This window comes from Chelonoidis abingdonii, chromosome 5 (genome assembly GCF_003597395.2).
Source record: "Chelonoidis abingdonii isolate Lonesome George chromosome 5, CheloAbing_2.0, whole genome shotgun sequence".
Lineage (NCBI taxonomy): Eukaryota > Metazoa > Chordata > Testudines > Testudinidae > Chelonoidis > Chelonoidis abingdonii.
The window spans coordinates 81,572,074-81,594,058 of record NC_133773.1 but is presented as its reverse complement, the minus strand read 5'-3'; the positions used below and the strand labels follow the sequence as shown (position 1 = coordinate 81,594,058).

The 21,985-nt window shown below is 42.0% G+C and overlaps 1 protein-coding gene across 1 annotated transcript in view; it reads left to right on the top strand.

The window, feature by feature from the left end:
* The first annotated feature begins 538 nt into the window (after window positions 1-538).
* The window catches only part of DCTD (dCMP deaminase), a 35,331-nt gene continuing 13,884 nt past the window's right edge, over window positions 539-21,985 (top strand). The window contains 3 exon segments of the mRNA XM_032781115.2: window positions 539-804; window positions 6,904-7,015; window positions 15,977-16,112. Of these exon segments, the coding sequence (XP_032637006.2) occupies window positions 539-804; window positions 6,904-7,015; window positions 15,977-16,112 (514 nt within the window).

The window sequence follows — 21,985 nt, the reverse complement described above, 5'->3', positions numbered from 1 at the left end:
TACTTAGGGGACGCGCGGGGGGAGCAGGTGGGGTCGGGGGGAGACCCGGCCCCGAAGATCCGTGGAGCTGGGCTCCCGGACCCTCAATTTTGCTGGAGCAGAGGCGGAGGCGGAGAGAATGCTCCATTTTCTTGTCTGTAGCTACTGCACCTGTTCTTACCGGTCCTCAGTACCGGCCCATACCGGCTTATTTTCACCTCTGCCAAAGTCTGCCCTCGGCCGCTCCCGTGGCCTTTGTGGGGAGCAGAGCTACGGACACTGGAGGGCAGACAAGATATTTTAATCGTTCGCTACCATTGGGGGTGCTGGGGACTTCATATGCGCTCACCCGCAGGGGGCTGATGGCACTCCGGTCAGGGGCAGGGGACCACGCGGACATCCTGCCAGCAGCGAAGGCCCAGGAGCCAGTTCTGCCTTCGCAGCCTCCTGCGCTGAACAGCAGTGAACCGGAGCAGCGGCTGCGCCGGCCCACCCCGGTGGGACTACGACTCCCAGCATGCCATGCTGCCCGGGCCGCCTCGCCGAGATGGGGCATGGCATGCTGGGAGCTGAAGTCCCGAAGCTCTGCCCTGCGCTTCCCTCCCAGCCCAGCCACCGGCCTCTGCCGGAGCCCGACGAGCGCCCCAACGCGAACGGTTGGGCGCGGTCACGCGGCGGGGGCGGGGCCCAGAGGCTCCGCCCCCTCCTGCTTTGGCGCGAATGAGCACAGGCACAGCGCGCGCCTAGAGGCGGCAGCAGCAGCGGTGCAGTCGGCGTGAGCGAGATGAACGGGGATCAGCCCAGTCCCTGCGGCCAGCTCAACGGGTACAGCCAGCGGCCGCCCCCGGGCTCCATCCGGAGGGGGGGGAATCGGCCACGTGTCTCGGGGCGCTGTTGGGAGTCACCCTGGTTCCCGTGGCCTCAGGCACCCCCACGCCCCGGGGGCGCTCCTGCCCTGGCTGAGGCGCACGCTGTGGTGCAGCCCCTGCCCCGGGGGCGGGTAACAGCAGCGTGGGGGTAGGGTGGGGTGCGTGATTAATTGCTGCTCTTCCTCGATGTAGGGAGGGAATCCACAGAAGTATGGTCTTTCCGTGGGGTGCGAGTGAGGGCAGGGTGGGGGCTGAGCCAGCTGCTGGATGCCCCCGGGGCCGGGGGTGGATGGGATGGGAAGGAGGACGATGGAGGGGGGCGGGGGGCTGGTATCGTGGGTGGGGCACCGCACAGTACCAAGGGCTAATGATGTGAAAGCCTCTTCAGATAACAGCCACCCTGGGCATTAGGGGTGACACGACTGTGCTGGAAGGGTTTATAATATGCCCATTACCCTGGGGTCTAGGTAAGTGGTACTCACTAGCAGGCAGAAGTGGGTTACTGTCTTAAGCCTCAGGTTCAAATCCTCAGTGGCAGTAGAGCCCTTCCGAATTAAATAAATTGAGTCCAAATGTATTGCCAGTGCGAGATTATTCCTGAGTTCGCGTTTATTAGATGTTCTTTGCCAAATCTGATTTAAAATCTTCCCACTTGAGAGTGCTTCTGCTTCTTCCCTTGATTCTATTCCACAACCTGTTAGATTTTACTGTCTGGAAGCTTTTTCTCTTATTTACTCCAAATTTCCCCTTTCACTTATATCTAGTTATTTCTGGTTACCTGCTACATTGTTCCACTAAATAATCTGCCTCTTTGATGTTTACATCCAGATATATCTTTCTGAAAATATCTTTAAAAGGGCCTTTACTTTTTATGGATACTACTCTCTTCTTGGCATGTTTCCTAATAGTTGGTATTTGCCCCTGTGCCTTTGGCCAATATTTCCATGCACAGACCCTTCCTGAAGTGTGCTAATTGCTGCCCCAACCCAAAATGTGACAGCAGATCAGTGTAGCTATTTGTATGAAAATACTACATAATTTGCAATGCTTATTGAGATTAAATGTGTAATGTAAAAGTAACTTTACCATCACTGGTTATCTTCTAGACACTCTAAAAACTTCAAAACCCATTGAAAAACAGGTATTAGTATATCTTGATTATATAATAATTGTTTGCAGTTTTTTATTTTAAATCCCTGCATGCTAAAATGGTTGCACACTATAAATGGGGTAGGTTGGGGCAGAATGTATATATAGTCTTGTCCATCTATGCCAGCTGTATTATGGCAACAATTCCAACCAAGTTTCATGCAAAGATTGGAGGATTCTGGGATTACTTATCACAAGTAATCATATTGAGAACTGGCACAAACTTGCCACTGTGATTGTATATTGGCTCTCTTGTGGACTTAAGCCCTGGTCCTGTAATTAACTCCCAGCAGGTAGAGCTTTATTGAAGTCATTGTGACTTTGTGAGAGTGCCATGCCAGCAGACCATGGAGTCACTTAGAGGAATGGGTCCTGAGTCCTCTACACAGGAAAGCATTTCCCGCAATCCTGGAGCTACAGATCCAAGAATTGTTCGTTCTTTTAGTTAAAGCATCCCAGATTCGGTGTGCCCCAAAACAGACGGGCATAAAGAATACAAAAATTAAATTCCCAAAATGATTCTGTGAATGCAACGGTGTGAATTATGGAAAAATTATTCACTCTTACAGAGTACTCAGGAGGAACTGATTATTGCCAAAAGGCCTGGAAATTGTAAACATAAACAGTATTATCTTCTGTAAAGATTTTGATTATAGCCAATCTTCTATGTGGGGGATAATGTGCAATTTTAAGGAATGCTCTTTATTCTTTGCTGGAAAATATATGTATATAAGTATCACCCCTCAATAACCATGTAGGGGAGGGAAGAAAATCTAATTAAAGGTATCAACTAATTTTCTTGACTAGAGGCTATAAACAAAACAATTAGGGGTATGGGGAGGGAAGCTAATAGCCAGAGGTCAAGTCCACATGTTCCTTGTGCCTCTCTGGGAGGTGGCGCATCACCCAAGACTCCAATTCCTGAATAAATACTCAAATCCTGTCAATTGAATATGACAAAGTATTGATGATTGATTTCCAGGAACAGACTTAATGTTATATAAGCCCTAATTCAGATGTGGTTGTAACATGTATATAGGTCAGACAATGAAAATAGAGGAAAAAACTACAAATATTAATAATAAGGCCAAGGACCTAAGGCCCAGTATTCCTCAGACAGTATTTTACAACTCCATTGACCTCAATTTACTCTGGTTTGAGAGCAGAGCCAGGGTCATAGTCTATTTCAGGATTCTGTGCTAAATCTTCCATAATTTCTTTAGTGAACTCTCCCCCCCGCTTTTTTTTTTTTTTTTTTTCCTAAATGCAATTGTTGCATTTTCCTGTGTTCTGGAACTGTACGTGTATTGCCATAACTACCTTGAAGGCTATCTGGACTAAAAAAAAAAGAAGGCCGTTAAGATGCCTTATTCATAAGGTGACTTTTTTTTCTACTGAAGAATAACTTGTGTTCTAAGCCAGGCTGGAGGTGTAATTTGGAAAAAAAATACATTATTCTTTACATTTCAGTTTCTCTTTATCTCTTGTTGCTTTCAATATATCATTTTGCACAATGTGGCCTACACATTGCCAGTAATTCTGTAATTTGTAGAAGAGATCTCTTTCATCAGGGATCTTTTGAGCAGAAGTAAGCATGATAGTTGTACATTTCCTACTTTGCTCTCTGCTTTTATTCTGTGGGAATTATCATCCCAATATTTTTATCAGTTAAATTCACAGAGCCTTGGAACACATCAGTGTTCAGCCTTATTAAGATATGTGGTAGATATCTGAAAATTTCCTATGGTAATTTCTAATCATATACTTCCAGGTTTCACAGATTGGGGGTTAAGAATGGGAACTTGCTAAAATATGCTAAATTTACATGCATCTCCACCAATTTGTCTGCTCCTTAGTCTTCAAGCTCCTTTCTTGTGTGTACTTGACTTCACCCCTAGCTTCGATGCTACTAAATCAGAACAGTAGCATTTTATCCCATTCTGTGCTGGTGTAAATAGGTGCACAAGGTGCAGGGAGTGGAGACTCCGGCCAAAGTTGTGATTGTTAGTCATGAGTCTGTCCATAAGTGCCATTAAAAAACAAAAAAACCAGAACTGTAGAACTCTGTCTTTATGTACAAGCCTTTCATTGATCTTGTAGTGTGTCACTTCTCTAATCCATTCATGCAAAGTTGGTACCTTGAAGGATTTCTAGTTATGTGTTATGTAGAGTTTGGCACACAAGAAGAATAAATGTATTAGCTTGGTCCTTTGTTGTATGTAAATATGGTTTCCAGGAAATAGTTTAGCAACAGAGATTGCAGGAAAAAATATTCCTCTTTCCCTCTATTCAATATGGCATTAGCTATTTGGAGAGCTTCTTCCAGAATTTATATTTGGCATATTTTGCACATAATATGGAGCTATTTCCATCATCGGTTATACATCCCCAAAATTTTTACTATGAATCTTGCTCAATTTGGATTGATTTTAAGGAAGGTAGCTTTTAAAGACTCTCTTCCATTTGTGATTTCCCACCCCATCCCCCCTTTTTTTTCTGTGTATTTCAATGAGACACTAGTCTCACTCAAATCTGTTGAAATTAATTCATTCAGATTGTCACAGCTTGACTACCCTGAGGCTGTGATGATTTGTGAGTATTGAGACTTCATGACAGGTTTCCAGTTTCTCCTTTTCTATCACACTGTCATCCTTCACCAAGAATTGTTCCTTCCTTATAAGGCAGTAGGAAAGTCCTCAGGCTGGTGCTGGCAGAATCCTTTACTTGTGCTGCATATTTAGGATAGAGGGATGACTAATACGTTTTGCCTGTCCAGCATTACAAACTTTTCTCTTCCCCAGAAATGGAGATCATGAAAATTTCCCCTCTAGGAGAGAGTCAAATCTCCACATTCACAACCTGTATTTTTAATAGTGGTACTATTAGCCTCTGGACTGCTTCCCCACCCAATGTTTAGAACAAAATAACATAGGAAAGACCCTTGCTGTTAAATTGCCTGCCTGATGTAATTTTGTATGCAGAGGGCTTCTGACTCTGCAGTTGCTGTGAGGTGTCCTGCTGTCTGATGGGAGGCCACCAGCTGCTGAAAAGTGCCTCTGAGGTCCCCTCTTGCAGAGCATTCTCCATTGTCTTGGAGCTTTTTACTAGAGTGGACAGTATTTCAAAACTTTCTTCTGTTCCTAGCTTTCTGATATTTTTAACCGGGGGCCTTAGTAACAGCAACTCTAGATTAAAAAAGAAAAGAACTTTGTTCCTATATGTTTTTACAAGTTATCTTTCATGTTTTATATAGAATACTCTGTGGATGACTGGAGAAGTGTTAGGATTATGAGATAACAAGTGGTGGGTTTTTTTTTTGTTTGTTTTTAAGTGCAGTTGGGAAAGGAAGAGTTTATGGTCAGTTTGTAGTTTCAAGCTCTTTTTCTCTTTAGACGTGTCTGCTTGGCTCAAATATGTTACAGCTGAGAGAAAATATTTTTGTGAGAGATTTCTTGCACCCACTCCTTCAACTATGGAATATGGAAGGACTCAGTACAGTTCTCCAGTCTTCCCAACACTCCTCAGCAAAAAAAATAGGGAAGACAAGGTTTTTATATATTAAATTAAAAAGCAAGCAGGAGGAAAAACTACTACCTTTCAAGCTGCCGTTATATATATGATTTAAAAAAAAGGTGTGGAGAAAGGAGCACAAATTCATTTTGCTCCTTTCAGTTTTTTGCAGGTCACCTTTAAAGTGCCTGTACCCGAGCAAAACTTTTTACTCTTGATTTTTTTTAAAAACAAATTATTACGTAACTGTTTGGAGAGATATTGCAGGAGTCTCTTGCTTGAGATGGAAGCGTTGATAACTTTTGCTGCTGTACCTGCTTTGGTGCTTGTATATTGTGGTGAACAGTGAGTAAATGCCTTGATAGATGATAGTCTCTGTATGGTGGCGTGGGTTATGCAGATCAGTTATCTTTCTGTGTTTTTTGTTGTTGTCGTTGTTTATCCTCAACATAACTTGATGCATGAAATTTCTTTTTTCTTTTTTTCTTCCCCCCCCCCCCCAGTTCAGGGAGAAGGCTGGAAGGCTCACTTTAAAGCTGGACACATGCTCCCACCATTATAAATGCATTGTTTAAAGCCCTATTTACCTGTTTATGCTTGATGAGATGTGTTGACTCATATGATACGGAGCAAGATAGGGGAGGCGGGGGGAGACTGGCAGTTTGTAGCTGCCTCTGTGTGTGGCGGGTTTGTTCTGCAGCGAATGCATGATAAGGCCATTTGAACCACTTGTAGCCCGATTGTACACATCTGGAATATTGTAGGTGGTGTAAATGAAGGCAACTCGTGGTCATAGTGGCACCAAGAGAGAAGTTTAACCACAAAGAGCTATTCCAAACACAAGTCTGCTTAATAGTCTTTATTATTGGCCATAACAAATAGCCTGAATCAGATGTTTGCAATTAGAACAATGGGCATAAGAGATTACATTGCCTGAGTGGAAAGAGTTTTGGTAATACAGGAACAGGGGACATCCTTTTCTGAGAGAGATGCAGGTGATTATCTCTGAGGGATAGACAATACCTGGCATTGAGCTATTCAAAGACTGAATTATTTCACCCAAAGCTGCAATTTATGATTGCCTTTTGGCCTCTTTTGTTTGAAGGGAAGTGTTGCTTATAGGTTCAGGGCAAAACATTGATATGCTTTACCATTAAACGTCTGATGTGAATCCATAACATTCAGGGACAGATTCTGCTGTCATCTACAATGGTGTAAATCTAGAGTAACTCCACTGGATTTTAGATCAGTGTAACCAGGAACAGAATCTGGTCCCCAGTGTGTTTGGAAAGCAAGTGATAAAAGGACTTTACTTTATCTCTTTAAAAATAAATAAAAATTAAGAAATGCAAACTAAAGCCTCTTTATTGACTGCCTGTTCTATTTGATTTTGTAGGTTTGGCAGTGAAATGCTCTGTAAAAAACGGGAAGACTATTTGGAATGGCCTGAATATTTTATGGCAGTAGCCTTCTTATCAGCACAAAGAAGCAAGGATCCAAATTCTCAGGTAAGAAAGCAGCATGCAGGAGTAATGTAACATAGGTTGTATTGCACTGTGTGTCACACACCCAGTTTATATACAGTGGATTTTCATTAGAAGTTATTTCAATATAGGGCTACCCGAGTTACAGCGTAGTGGGCGCTTTTGCTACAGGAATTTTGTTCATGGGTTTGACCTCAGATATAGCTCTGTCATTACTTATGTTACTATGTGAACCTAAGAACATAAGTGAACATAAGAACGGTCATACTGGGTCAGACCAAAAGTCCATTGAGCCCAGTATCCTGTCACCGACAGTGATCGGTGCCAGGTGTCCCAGAGGGAGTGAACCTAACAGGTAATGATCAAGTGATCTCTCTCCTGCTATCCCTCTCCATCCTCTGACAAACAGAGGCTAGGGACACCATTCTGTACCCATCCTGGCTAATAGCCATTAATGGACTTAACCTCCATGAATTTATCTAGTTCTCTTTTAAACTCTGTTATAGTCCTAGCTTCACAACCTGCACAGGCAAGGAGTTCCATAGATTGACTGTGCACTGCCTGAAGAAGAACTTCCTCTTATTTGTTTTAAACCTGCTGCCCATTAATTTCGTTTGGTGACCCCTAGTTTCTTAATTATAATGGGAAACAAGTAAATAACCTTTCCTTATTCACTTTCCTCCAACACTACCCATGATTTTATATTACCTCTAAGCAATCCCCCTGTTAGTCTCCTTTTTTTAAGCTATATAGTCCTAGCCTGTTTAATTCTCCTTGTATGGGAACCCGTTCCCAACCCCTCTGAACTTATTCCTAATGGCCAGTATATCTTTTTTGAGATGAGGAGACCAATCGGTACACCGAATCAAGATGTGGGCTTACCAATGGATTTATAGTAAGGCAAACATATTCTCTGTTTTATTCCCCCTTTACATTATTCTAGCATCCCTGTTGTGCTTTTTTGACTCCGCTACACACAGCGTGGACATCTTCAGAGAACTATCCCATGATGATTCCAAATCTTTTCCTTGGATTAGTTGTAGCTTAAATTAGCTTCCAATCATTATTGTATTTATAGTGGTGTTATTTTTCCAATGTGCAATTAACTTTACATTTATCCACATGAAATTTTATTTGTATTTTGTTGCCCAATCACTTTAGTTTTGTGAGTCTTTTGAAGTTTTCACAGTCCTTCTTGGTCTTAACTATCTTGAGCAGTTTAGTATCATCTTGTAAACTTTGCCCTTCCATGTTCTCCACTAGGTTCCCCGTTCTTCAGATCCATTTATGAATAAATTGAATAGGATTGGTCCTAGGACTAACCCTTGAGGGAAACACCACTAGTACCTACTACATTCTGAAAACTGACATTTATTCTACCCTTTGTTTCCATGCTTTTAACTAGTTCTCATCCATTAAAGGATCTCCCTCTTTCCCACGACAACTTAATTTATGTAGAGGCTTTGGTGAGGGACCTTGTCAAAGGCTTTCTGGAAATCTTAATATACTTTGTGCACTGTCCCATTGTTTCCAACATGTTTTTGTTGACCCCTTAAAGAACTCTAATAGATTAGTAAGACATGATTTGCCTTTACAGAAACCATGTTGACTTTTGCCCAACAATTTATGTTCTTCTATGTGTCTGACAATTTTATTCTTTACTATTGTTTCAACTAATTTGCCTGGTACTGACGTTAGACTTACCGGTCTGTAATTGCCGGGATCACCTCTAGAGCCCTTTTTAAATATTGTCATTACATTAGCTATCTTCCAGTCATCGGGTACAGAAGCTGATTTAAAGGACAGGTTACAAACCATAGTTAATAGTTCTGCAATTTCACATCTGAGTTTTTTCAGAACTCTTGAGTGAATGCCATCTGATCTCAGTGACTTGTTACTGTTAAATTTATCAATTAATTCCAAAACCTCTTTTAGTGACACTTCAATCTCTGACAATACCTCAGATTTGTCACCCAGAAAGGACTGCTCAGGTTTGGGAATCTCCCTAACATCTAGGGTGACCAGATATCTCATTTTTAAGGGACTCTTATATAGGTGCCAATTACCCCCTAGCCCCGTCCCAATTTTTTTTCACACTTGCTGTCTGGTCACTCCACTAACATCCTCAGCTGTGAAGACTGAAGCAAAGAATTCATTTAGTTTCTCCACAATGACTTTATCATCTCTAAGTGCTCCTTTTGTATCTCAATTGTCCAGAGGCCCGACTAGTTGTTCAGCAGGCTTCCTGCTTCTGATGTACTTAAACATTTTGTTATTACATTTTGAGTTTTTGGCTAACTGTTCTTCAAACTCCTTTTTGGCTTTTCTTATTACATTTTTACACTTAATTTGGCAGTGTTTATGCTCTTTTCTATTTACCTCAGTAGGATTTGATTTCCACTATTTAAAAGATGCCTTTTTATCTCTCACTACTCCTTTTACATGGTTGTTAAGCCACGGTGGCTTTTTTAGTTCTTTTACTGTGTTTCTTAATTTGGGGTATACATTGAAGTTGGGCCTCTATTACAGTGTCTTTGATAAATGTCCATGCAGCTTGCAGGGATTTCACTCTAATCACTGTACCTTTTCTTTGCTGTTTAACTAACCCCCTCAATTTTGCATAGTTCCCCTTTCTGAAATTAAATGCTATGGTGTTGGGCTGTTGAGGTGTTCTTCCCGCCGCAGGAATGTTAAATGTTGTTGTTATATTGTGGTCCTGTTATAGTTACCTCTTGGACCAGATCCTGCGCTCCACTCAGGACTAAATCAAGAATTGCCTTTCCCCTTGTGGGTTCCTGTCCCAGCTGCTCCAAGAAGCAGTCATTTAAAGGTATCGAGAAATTTTGTCTGTGCATTTCGTCTCGAGGTGACATGTTCCCAGTAAATATGGCGATAATTGAAATCCCCCACTATTATTGAGTTCTTTATTTTGTTAGCCTCTCTAATCTCCCTTAGCATTTCATCGTCACTATTGCTGTCCTGGTCAGGTGGTCAATAATAGATCCCTACACTTATATTCTTGTTGGAGCATGGAATTACTATCCATAGAGAGTCTGTGAAACATGTGGATTCATTTACAATTTTTACTTCATTTTGATTTTACATTTTCTTTTACATATAGTGCTACTCCCCTCCCCCCCCACCCCCAACACGACCTGTTCTGTTCTTCCGATATATTTTGTACTCCAGAACGATCGTGTCCTGTTGATTGTCACCATTCCACCAGGTTTCTGTGATTCCTATTATATCAGTATCCTCCTTTAACACAAAGCACTCTAGTTCACCCATCTTATTATGTAGACTTCTAGCTTTTGCGTACAAGCACTTAAAAAACTTGTCATTGTTTATTTCTCTGGGTACGTCTACACTACGGGATTATTCCGATTTTACATAAACCGGTTTTGTAAAACAGATTGTATAAAGTCGAGAGCAAGCAGCTGCACTAAGCACACTAATTCGATGGTGTGCGTCTATGGTCCGAGGCTAGCGTTGATTTCTGGAGCGTTGCACTGTGGGTAGCTATCCCATAGCTCCCGCAGTCTCCCCCACCCCTTGGAATTCTGGGTTGAGAGCCCCGTGCCTGATGGGGGGGAAAAAATCATTGTTGCGGGTGGTTCTGGGTACAGCCTCACCCCTCCCTTCGTGAAAGCAGCAGACAACCATTTTGCACCTTTTTTCCTGGGTGAACTGTGCAAACGCTATAGCACAGCAACCATGGACCCTGCTCAGATCAATACCGCAATCGTGGACATTGTAAACACCTCACGCATTCTCGTGCAGTCTATGCTGAACCGGGACCTGCAAAGTCAGGCGAGGAAGAGGCGGCGGCTCTGGCAGAGCGGCGACGAGAGTGATGAGGACATGGACACAGAATTACCTCAAACCGCAGGCCCCTGCGCTTTGGAGATCCTGCTGGAATGGGTGCCAGGTTCTAGCCATGAACGCCGATTTTGGGCGTGGGAAACAAGCACAGGACTGGTGGAACTGCATAGTTTTGCAGGTGTTGGGACGATCCCAGTGGCTGCGAAACTTTCACATGCGTAAGGGCATTTCATGAACTTTGTGTACTTGCTTCCCCTGCCCTGAAATGCCGAATACCAAGATAGAGGCAGCCCTCACAGTGGAGGAAGCGAATGGCAATAGCCTCCTGGAAACATTGCAACGCCAGACAGCTTACCGGTCAGTGGGAATCAATTTGGAGTGGAAATCTACTTGGGGGCTGCTGTGATGCAAGTAGCAATAGCAATCATTAAGCTGCTGCTACGAAAGGTTGTGGACTCTGGGAAATGTTGCAGGTCTAGTGGGATGGCTTGCTGCAATGGAATTTCCCTAACTGTGGGGGGGCGATAGATGGAAACCCATATCCCATCTTGGCCCCGAGCACCAGGGAACCAGTACATAATCGCAAGGGTACTTTTCAGTGGTGCTGCAAGCACTGGTGGAGTCAAGTGACGTTTCAACCAACATCCACCGTGGGATGGCCAGGAAGGGTTCATTGACGGCTCGGTCTTCAGAAAGTGCTTGTCTGTTTTAAAAACGGCTGCAGCATAGGGAATACTTCCAGACCAGAAAATAACATTGGGGATGTTGAAATGCCTATAGTTATCCCTGGGTGACCAGCCTACCCCTTGATGCCATGTTCATATAGCCCATTACACGGCAGCCTGGACATGTGGTCAGGAGCGTTCAACTTACCAGGCTGAGAAAGTTGCAGGGAATGGTGTAGAATGTGCATTTTGCCGTTTAAAGCACGCTTGGCGCACATTACTGGATCGCTCAGACTTCAGCAAACCAATGTCCCTTTGTTATTGCTGCTTGCTGTGTGCTCCACAATCTTGTGAGAGTAAGGGCGCGACCTTTATGCGGGGTGGGAGGCTGAGGCACAAATCACTTGGCCGCTGATTACGCGCACCAGACACAAGGATGATTAGAAGCACACATGAAGCTGTGCGCATCAGAGAAGCTTTGAAACGAGTTTTCATCCGTGTGGCCAGGGTACGGTGATGACTGCTGTTGTTGAGGTTTCCCCTTTCATAACTCCCCACCCTTTATTTGACTTCCTTCCCGTAAGCAACCCACCCTCCCCCTTCGATTACAGCTGCTTAAGGAAATTAAAGTCACTAATCGATTTAAAAAAATCATGTATTCATTATTAAAAAGTAATTATAAAGAGGCGGAGAACTGGACAAGGGATCCCGGTGTGGTTTGGGAGGAGGATAGGAGGGAAGAAAAAGACCATTAAAAACATTTCAAATGTAATGACCAACGTTTGGTTGGACTGTCCAACGGGGTGGAGTGGGGCGGGTGCATGAAGCCTTCCCCCACGCGTTCTTACACGTCTGTATCAAGGTGAGGAAGATATGGAACATGGGTAGAGTGGAGGGTTGGTACACAGCGGCTGCAGGGCTACTCTGTGACCCCGCTTGCTCTTTCCTGAGATCACCATGCGTTCGGAGGATATCATTTGATCAGGAGTGGGGCGCAGCAGCTCCAGCGTTGCATCCCGCCACCGCTGATCTTCCTGCCGCCACTGTCACTCAAGTGTCTCCTCTATCCGTACGTTGTCCCTCCTATCCCACGTTGGTCCCCTCCCTGTCCTTCACGTCACTGGGCATCTTTCCTGTACTTTGCCTACCATGTCCTTCCACTCATTCAGGATGACTCTTCCATTGCGAGTTAACTTCCAAATTTCAGAGAACAATTTCCGTCTCGCGTCTTCTGTTTCCTCCGGCCTTATCTGAGGAGGCCAATACCATCGATTTGCGGCCACACTAACCCTAATCCGATATGGTAATACCGATTTTAGCGCTACTCCTCTCGTCGGGGAGGAGTACAGAAACCGATTTAAAGAGCCCTTTATATCAATATAAAGGGCCTCGTAGTGTGGACGGGTACAGCGCTAAATTGGTTTAACGCTGCTAAAATTGGTTTAAATGCGTAGTGTAGACCAGGCCTCTGTCCATTTCTGATGTGGCAGATTTTTTTTATGTGAATGTTTCTCGTCTGATCTGGCCCATACTTTATCCTCTTCCATTCTCCTCCTGACTAAAACCTAGAGAATCTCTATCAGTAGGCTCTCCTCTAAGAGAAGTCTGTCCGATCCCCATGCTCCTCTGCAGTAATCAGCTTTCCCTCATCTCTTAACATTGAAAAGATTGCAGAGCATTTTTTAAACTAAGTGCCAACAGTCTGGACCCACTTTGATTTAGGTGGAGCCCATCATTCCTGTATAGGCTCCCCCTAGCCCAAAAGTTTCCCCAGTTCCTAATAAATTTAAACCCCTCCTTTCTACACCATTGTCTCAGCTGAATATTGAGACTCTGAAGCTCTGCCTGCCTACCTGGCCCTGTGCGTGGAAATGGAAGCATTTCTGAGAATGCTACCATAGAGGTCCTGGTTTTCAGTCTCTTTCCTAGCAGCCTAAATCTGGCCTATGTACTTGATCATCATGTGGTTGAGGAAGCCGAAGCCCTCCTATTGATACCATCTACACAGCCATGGATTAACCTTCAGAACTTGTGTCCCTGCCTGTGTTGCCGGTACAAAGTGACTGAGACCAAGCAACAGCGGGGGGGTCCATCGCCCGATGTGCCGCGCCAATAAACACACCAGGGTGGAGAAGCAAACCAAGTTTATTTGAGATCTCAAAGCGGTGCAGAGAGACTGACGCCTCAAATCAAGCACACCTACACAAGCGGCTTTTCCCTTTTTATAAGTTCCTCCCCCCCTTTCTTCCCTTCCTCCTCCTTCCTCCCCCTGTAGCACTTACGTAAGCGCAGGTGCATTAAGTAATCTTGGCCACGGCACTTCGTTAGTAAGTTTCCCTTCTGCAAGTTATCTTGTCCTTCTGCTAAAGGTGCACAGGCCTTATCACTACTGCTTTAGACCGGTTTGAGGTGTGCTGCAACTGATACATTTAATTTCACAGCTGCTAGCTTTTTAGATCAAGTAGAGTTCAACATGGAGGAGCTTTGGTTCACTGAGGCCTAGATTTATGCCTAGTGACACCAGCACCTGGATCCATACTCTCAAGTGGAAGCATGGATGAGAACACATGCCCCTCACTTCCAGAGCCCACATTAGTCACTGCAGTTCTGCTCAGGTCATAACTAGCAGTATCATTAGTGCACACTTGAATCATCAATATGTGCTAATGGTCAGAAGAACCTCAGAAACCTTTTTGTATTTCTCTGATGCGGTCTCCAGGCAGACAGCACAGCTGGGACATCATAGCAGTTTGGCAAATGGTTTTCCCCCATGCGCCTCAGAAGGGAGTCCCTGACAACCAGCATTTTAAGCTGCCTCCCCTTGGCTCTACCGTCTGTGAGCCTCCCTGCCTGAGGGACAGGTGACATTTCCTCCTCAGCCATTTGGGTCTGGTCCTCACCACCTGTTGCAGACATCACATACCAGTTCTTGACAAAGATGGATCAGGGACCTGGGTGGGGATGGAGCACTGTCTGTCTGAGGTGACCAGCAACCAATCTCTTTCCTGTAGAGTAGCCTGTTCGCTTTCCTATTCTGGTACCACTATAGTCCACTTGCATCCCATCAATGAAGTCATAGTACTCCCAGATACTAGGCAGAAGAGTCAGCCCCTCTTGCAGCTCTTGCCTTCTTCCTAGGGGATTCCATCAACAGAGACCTCTCACACTGGGTAGTTCCTGAGCCTGGGTTTCGATAACAGGCACATACAAGCCACATATCCAGCAAGTCAAGACTAGGGCTTGGGTGAAAGCCGTCAGGGTCAGGATGCCTGTCTGCCAGGGCTCTCACAGGTGCAGACAGAATAAGAGCTAGCAGTGGTATTGGCAACATACAGTTTTTCTCCCATTGCAAGGTCTTCCTTGTAGGATATGCACATGTTAAGGAAAGGAAAGGAGGGAAAAATGGGAATAAGTGCTGACAGTTTTGAGATAATTGGACAAGCAAAATTTGATCTTAGATGGCTAGATCATACTTGTTTCCATATCTGATTGAAGTTTCTTCTCCTCCCCTTTGAGGCACTGCAACTTATTTTACTCTTGGGTTGCATGGATTTTTGTTTGTTTGTTTGATTTTTTTTTGCTCAGCACAGAACTCCTGACTAGTATTCACACCCTTTGCCTTCTTCCGTAGTCCTCCCTGCAAACTGCTGTTAACAGAACAGCTGAGAGAAAAGGGGGAAGATGGGAGAGTGAAATCCCAACAAAAATACAGAGATGAGAAGATGCCCACTATCCATCACTACTCAGTTACTTGCTGTTTGTTGTATTCTAGACCTCCTTACTCTGCTCAGATGTTCTTTTTAGGGTCAAATCCTCAACTGGTCTTATCTAAGAGCTCATCTCTATTTCTGTTATATAGAAATAATTAAATTGGTTTTAATTTGTACGTTTAGTGATTTAGGCTTAATCAAAATAAGACAGTTTATGCCAAAATAAGTCCAGCACACAGAGTTGGAGTGATAATAAAAGGTGAGAATTAAAACAGGTGTCTAGTATTTTGGTGCAAATTTGTGTATAGACGAGACCTAAATCGCTAGACCTGTGCCAGTTTATAACAGATTAGGATCAGTCCCTTAGGCTCTCTGCCTGTAATCTTACATGATTAAGGGTTTGCAGGACTGGGCCCTTCAGTTGTAAGTTTTATGGATTTTGTGTCTCGTCTGTAAAGTGGCTTGCATACTCCTGTTGCGTATATTAAATAATAGTAGGGCTGTCAATTAATTGCAGTTAAGGCAAACAATTAATGCAAAACAAATTAACTAAATTAAAAAAAGTTCAATTAATTGCAGTTTTAATCAGATGGTTAAAACTAATAGAATACCAATTTAAATTATAAAATATTTTTGGATGTTTTTCTACAGTCAAATTTAATTGCACTGTTAAACTATGATTAATCATGACTATTTTTTTAAATCTCATGATTAATTGCTATTATTAATTATTTTATTTTTAAATTGTGTGACAGCCATAAATGATAGTAAATATCTGTTTTATGTAGGTTGGTGCTTGCATTGTGAATCCAGAAAACAAGATTGTTGGAATTGGATATAATGGGATGCCTAACGGTTGCAGTGATGATTTGCTGCCCTGGACGAGAACAGCACAGAGTAAGCTAGACACAAAATATCCTTACGGTAAGGAACACTTTCTAGGCAAGACTTCCTATGTGTTGCAAATTAGACTCATCCATTTAAATATGAGAGTCCAAATGATGTCCCAGGATGGTAAATATTGATTCATTTCCCCTCGGCATGGCTGACTTTAATAGGTATTCAGGTGGTAATACCACCATGAAATCACAGCTCTAGAAATAGTGTTTATTAGCTCTCTCTTTCTGCAAAGGCAGTAGGACAGGCAAACAGCATCATCTTGTATTTTACTACTTCCTAGTAATGTACTGACAGTGGGTTTTTAATAAACACTTAATATTCTTAACAATTTTCCACATTGCTTTACTGAGTCAAAATTAGTAAACAAGTTAGATAAACTTTCATTATTATAGCACATGGTTACAGTAGGTGTAAGTGTTGCTATTTTTCACATGTTCATCTTTACAGTGTTTAATTGCCTCATCAGATACTATTTTTTCCACTGCATGTTTTCCCCCCATAGGCTTACAACTTGGGAGAATTTTCAGAAGGGCAGCAAAAAGCACATCACTGACACAAAGGCCACACCCTGCCAAATTTCAAGGCACTGGCCTAAGTAAGGGGACATTTGTGGCCCCCGCCCCCCCAACTTCATTGTTTGAAACAGATGAACTATTATGTCTGAAATCCCCTCTCCCCACCCCCCAAACAAATCAGCTTGAGAGGCAGACATGGAAAATTTCAACTTCAACATCTTAAAGTGTGGCCAAGTTATAAGCAGCTGAAAACAGAGAGGTATTGGACAATCTTGGGCTCATAGTACTGCATATAATGAAAGAACTACAATAGTACGACTTAGTTTTGACTAGTTTTTCCTCTGGCTGCTCACCCTGGAAATTTAAAAAAAAAAAAAAAAAAAGTACATATTATATTTCAACAATTTCATAAAGTGTAGCTCTCCCAGTGCCAATTGCCTTGGATGCAACTAGATGTAAGACACCTTTTTGCTCTATTTATTAGGTCTCAGTCCTGCAAATGAGATTTGTGTGGGGGGACTTCTGCATCTGCACAGAGCCAACGGCAGGATGGGGACTGCAATAGGGAGGTTTAAGCTTTCCAAAAAAAACTGCCTTTTATTTAATCTTTTACATAAGCTAATTTTTTTTTTAAGCTATCGGTTGGGGCTTAAAGAAATGTGAAAAACATTTTTTTGTAGCAAGTAAGCACCATTAATACTTGATGCTATAGGGTTTGTTTTTTGTTTTTTCCACCCCAAATAATATTCTAGTTGAATACACAGCCTGCAAGATGGGGTCATATTTCCAGGACAAGTGAGAGACTATGCTGAACACTTTTTTTAGGAAAAAATGGCCTAAAAAGACCTTATTCTTATTTTTTTATTTCACCATTAATGCTTTTTATTCCTCATTAACTTTCCTACAATAAATGTCATTAAGAGAAAGTGCATAAAATAAACGTTTTGTAATTCGTAGATCACTTTATTTTCTAAGGTTTTCTTTTTAATCCTCATAATGCAGCTAACATACCAGGCAAGAATGGAATTTCTCTAGATTAAAACTACTGCTAGGAAACCTTTGCAAATGCTTCCAAAACCTCATTAAACTGTCCTGTTTTTCTGCATTTCCTTTATTTTTGGTGATCACCACAGTGTTTGTGTGTAAATTAAAACTTTCTCCTTTCATCCTTGCTTGCTTGCTTGCTGCTGCTCCTGACTCATTTGTTCATATATGACAAAATCCCAATGCTTGCTACATTACAATTCATCATTGTGGAAATGCTTATCTCCATGTCACTAGCACTATATTAAATGAACTGGATTGTGTAGTGGTACAGTCTGTACACTGAGAGATGGCTTCTGTTTTTACACACACACACTCTCTCTCTCTCAGCGGCATTGACTGGAAGGAAATGCAGAATATGTACGTGAGAAGAAGGATGGTTTTGTGGCTGAGATACAGGATTGGAATTTGATAGACCCAGGCTGTTCTCAAGTCTCCTACATACTTCTTGTGAGACCCTCTCAGTGAAATCCAGGCCCTTTGACATCACTGGCAAAACTGTATTTACGGTGGGGTCAGAGTTTCACCCTGTCTTAATTTAATTTACTCTCTGTAAAATTGGGGTAATTAGTAGTTGCTTTACCTGACAGGGGTGGTGTGCAGATAAATATGTTAAAGGTTGCAGGGTACTCGGATACTATAGTGATTGTGGTGGAGCACCATAGTACCTGGATAATGTGTTGTGATTCTTGAAATTGGACACTGTGAATCTCCTTTCAGTATTCACGTTTTTAAACAGACAAACGTTTAATGATTTAATAGGGCTGGGACAGCAAGCTGTTGAGTGCCCTCCACTCCTCCAGAGGAGGGCATTCAGTATCCCACAGGGAGGCACTTTGCCGGTTCAAGCCTTCAGTCTCTTGCCAATACGGGCTCTCAGAGTGTGTGTGTGTGTGTGGTTAGTCTTGAATGGTTGATTTATTAAGAGCTTGCTGAAAGCTGAACCTAAAAGTATATGTTCAGTACAACATGCAGAAGCTTTTTCATAATTAGATCAAACTTTTGATTTCAACTGGAGTTGAAACTGAATGCCCTCTGGCTTTGTTAGCAAGTCATCAGATCCATAGATTTGTCTGTGTCCTCTCACGTGAAACTTAAAGTACTCCAGTTTTTCTCATATCAGCATATGTCTACTAATGCTTGTTGCTTCATTCACTTGAAGTCCTCTGTTTCCACAGTAATCTAGAAATATTTGTGAGACAAACTGTCATGGTATAATTCCCCACCCTGAATCTTAGTGTCCAAAAGATGGGGTACCAACATGAATTCCTCTAAGCTTAATTACCAGCTTAGAACCTGTAGCGCTGCCACCAACCAGGAATTCCAGTGCCTGGTACACTCTGGTCCCCCCAAAACCTTGCCTGGGGACCCCCAAGACCCAGATCCTCTGGATCTTAACACAAGGAAATTAAACCCTTTCCCCCACCGTTACTGTGATCAAACTCCTTGAATCACAAAACAGAGAGGAAATTCACCTCCCCTCTCTTCTCTTTCCCTCTTCCAGACTCTCCCTGAGAGAGGAGAGTAATCCTGAGAGAGAAATTAACCTTTCTCTCCCCTCTTCTCCCCACCAATTCCTGGTGGATCCAGACCCAGTCCATGGAGTCTCACCAGAAAAAAAAAACAATCAGGTTCTTCAACAAGAAAAGCTTTTAATTAAAGAAAAAACAGTAAAAATTATCTTTGTAAATTTAAGATGGATTAGGTACAGGGTTTTTTCAGCTATAGACACTGGGAATACCCCCCAGCCTAAGTATACAAGTAAAAAATTAAAATCCTTTCAGCAGAATACAAATTTGAACTCCTTCCAGCCAAATGCACATTTGCAAATAAAGAAAACAAACATAAGTCTAGCTCGCCTTATCTATCTAGTACTTACTATTTTGAACTATAGAGAGCCTGTATCGGAGAGATTGGAGAGAAACCTGGTTGCACGTCTGGTTCCTCTGAGCCCCAGAGAGAACAACAACAAAAACTAACAGCACACACCAGAAACTTCCTTCCTCAAGATTTGAAAATATCTGTCCCCTGATGGCCTCTGGTCAGGTGACAGCCAGGCTTACTGAACTTGTTAACCCTTTACAGTCAAAAGAGATATAAAGTACTTCTGTTCTATTAACTCCTACTATCTGTTTATGACACAAACAGTCTAAAGATTTTGCATAAAAAGACTTGCAGATATGGGAAACCTTTGAGCCATTATATAAAGAATAAATTGAGCAAACCTGAAGCTGTAAATATTTGAAAATAGATTTAATAAAATGTGCATGGTATAAAACATAAATATACATTCATTCCACAGTATGTGCTTTGAAACAAATGAAACAAACTGGCTTTGTTCTAAGTATCAGCATTATAATTTTGTTAGGGCATGGGCTCTTTGTAAATAACCTCAGATGCTAACCTCTGAAAAATATTTTAAGCAAGTGTTTTAAAATAGATATAGTTACAGGTTCATTATTTTCATAGAATCATAGGACTGGAAGGGACCCCAGGAGATCTTCTAGTCCAGTCTCCTCCATTCAGGGCAGGACTAAGTATTGTCTAGATCATCCCTGTCAGGGATTTGTCTAACCTGCTCTTAAAAATTTCCAAAGATGGAGATTCTAAAACCTCCATAGGCAATTTTTTCCGTGCTTAACTACCCTGACAGTTACAAAGTTTTTCCTAATGTCCAACCTAGACCACCCTTGCTGCAATTTAAGCCTATTACTTCTTGTCTGATCCTCAGCAGTTAAAGAGAACCATTTTTATCCCTCCTTGTAACAACTTTTTATGTACTTGAAAACTATGTCCCCCCTCAGCCTTCTCTTCTACAGACTAAATAAGTTCAATTTTTTCAATATCCCTTATAGGTCATGTTTTCTAGACCTATAATTTTTTCTGCTCTTTTGTGGACTTTCTCTAATTTGTCCACATCTTTCCTGAAATGTGGCACCCTGAACTAGACACAATACTCCACTTGAGGCCTAATCATTGTGGAGTAGAGTTTGATGAATTACTTCTCATGTCTTGCTTACAACACTCCTACTAATACATCTCAGAATGTTTGTGGTTTTTTTGCAATAGTATTATACTGTTGACTCATTTAGTTTGTGATCACTATGACCCCCAGATCCCTTTCCACAGTAACAAGCTGACAAAGTAAAACCTGATTTGATGTTAATATTTAAATTTCTGTATTGACAACTTAAGGCATTCAAAAATTGTTAGTGTGACCCCCCCCCCCGATGAATTATTAGGGATTTATTTGAACTTCTAGGGTGCACTCAAGTTACATTTTCAAGCTTTTCTACAGTACCAGGAGGGCTGGAAACATACTTTATTTTAATTAAAGCTGAGATTGTCACATATTCACACAAGTCCAGGAGCTGGGACTTTCAGGAAACACACCAAATATGACGCTTGCTTTAAAACCACAAAAGTTGGCAATATGTTCCCATAAGGCACATACAAGGATCGCATAGTTCATAAACTCTCATACTGCCCAACTAACCACATTGTTAATAAAGCAAGCGTTACTATTTAACTCTGTTTTATAGTAAAATAAGAGTTTATAACATAATGAATTTTATGTATTTACAGCACCATCTCTAGTGCATAATATTTCAAAACACTTTGAAATGTGTTTCAAATGGTAATTGTTAATGAATGCATGGTAACATAGAAAAATCAAACTTTTCACTGGATTTCCTTTGTGACTGCTACTTACTATGTGAAATTTTATAGTGATCTGTTATCAAACCTCTTGGTCAAGCAAGTAAACGTAACAGTATTAATGTTCATATGGTTCTTATCAGTGTTTGGGCTAAAAAATTTTTTTATTAGGTAGGAAGAGTAGTTTGACATTACAATCCACTGAGGACATTTTCATGGCAAGATAGAGGATATGCAGAAAGCAACAGGAATAGTGTGAAGAAGGGCCTCTTGTACAGTAGGAAAGACTTTGGGTTAAATATTGGATCATAACACTAGATCAGACATTCAACATGAGACAATATGGTGAAAGGAAGTAGAAATGTGATAAAGTAGGCAATAAGATACTAGTAAGAAATATATTCATGCTAAAGAGTAGTCAAGTTAGTCCCCCCCACACTTTTTTTTTATTTTTTTTTTTGTTTTACTAAAGCATTCGTAAAAACTCAACACTGCAGATAAGGTTCCAATGTTGGCTTCCATTCTGAAAAAGTGGCTTGGAGAATATTCTCCAAAGATGTTGTTAGCAGTAGAAATAACCATGTTAGCATATGTTCTGACACTATTGTCGTGTACAGAGGGAAGGGAGGATTTACCCACAGGATATTGTAAAATTGTTAGCTCTAACAGTCTCAGTTTAAG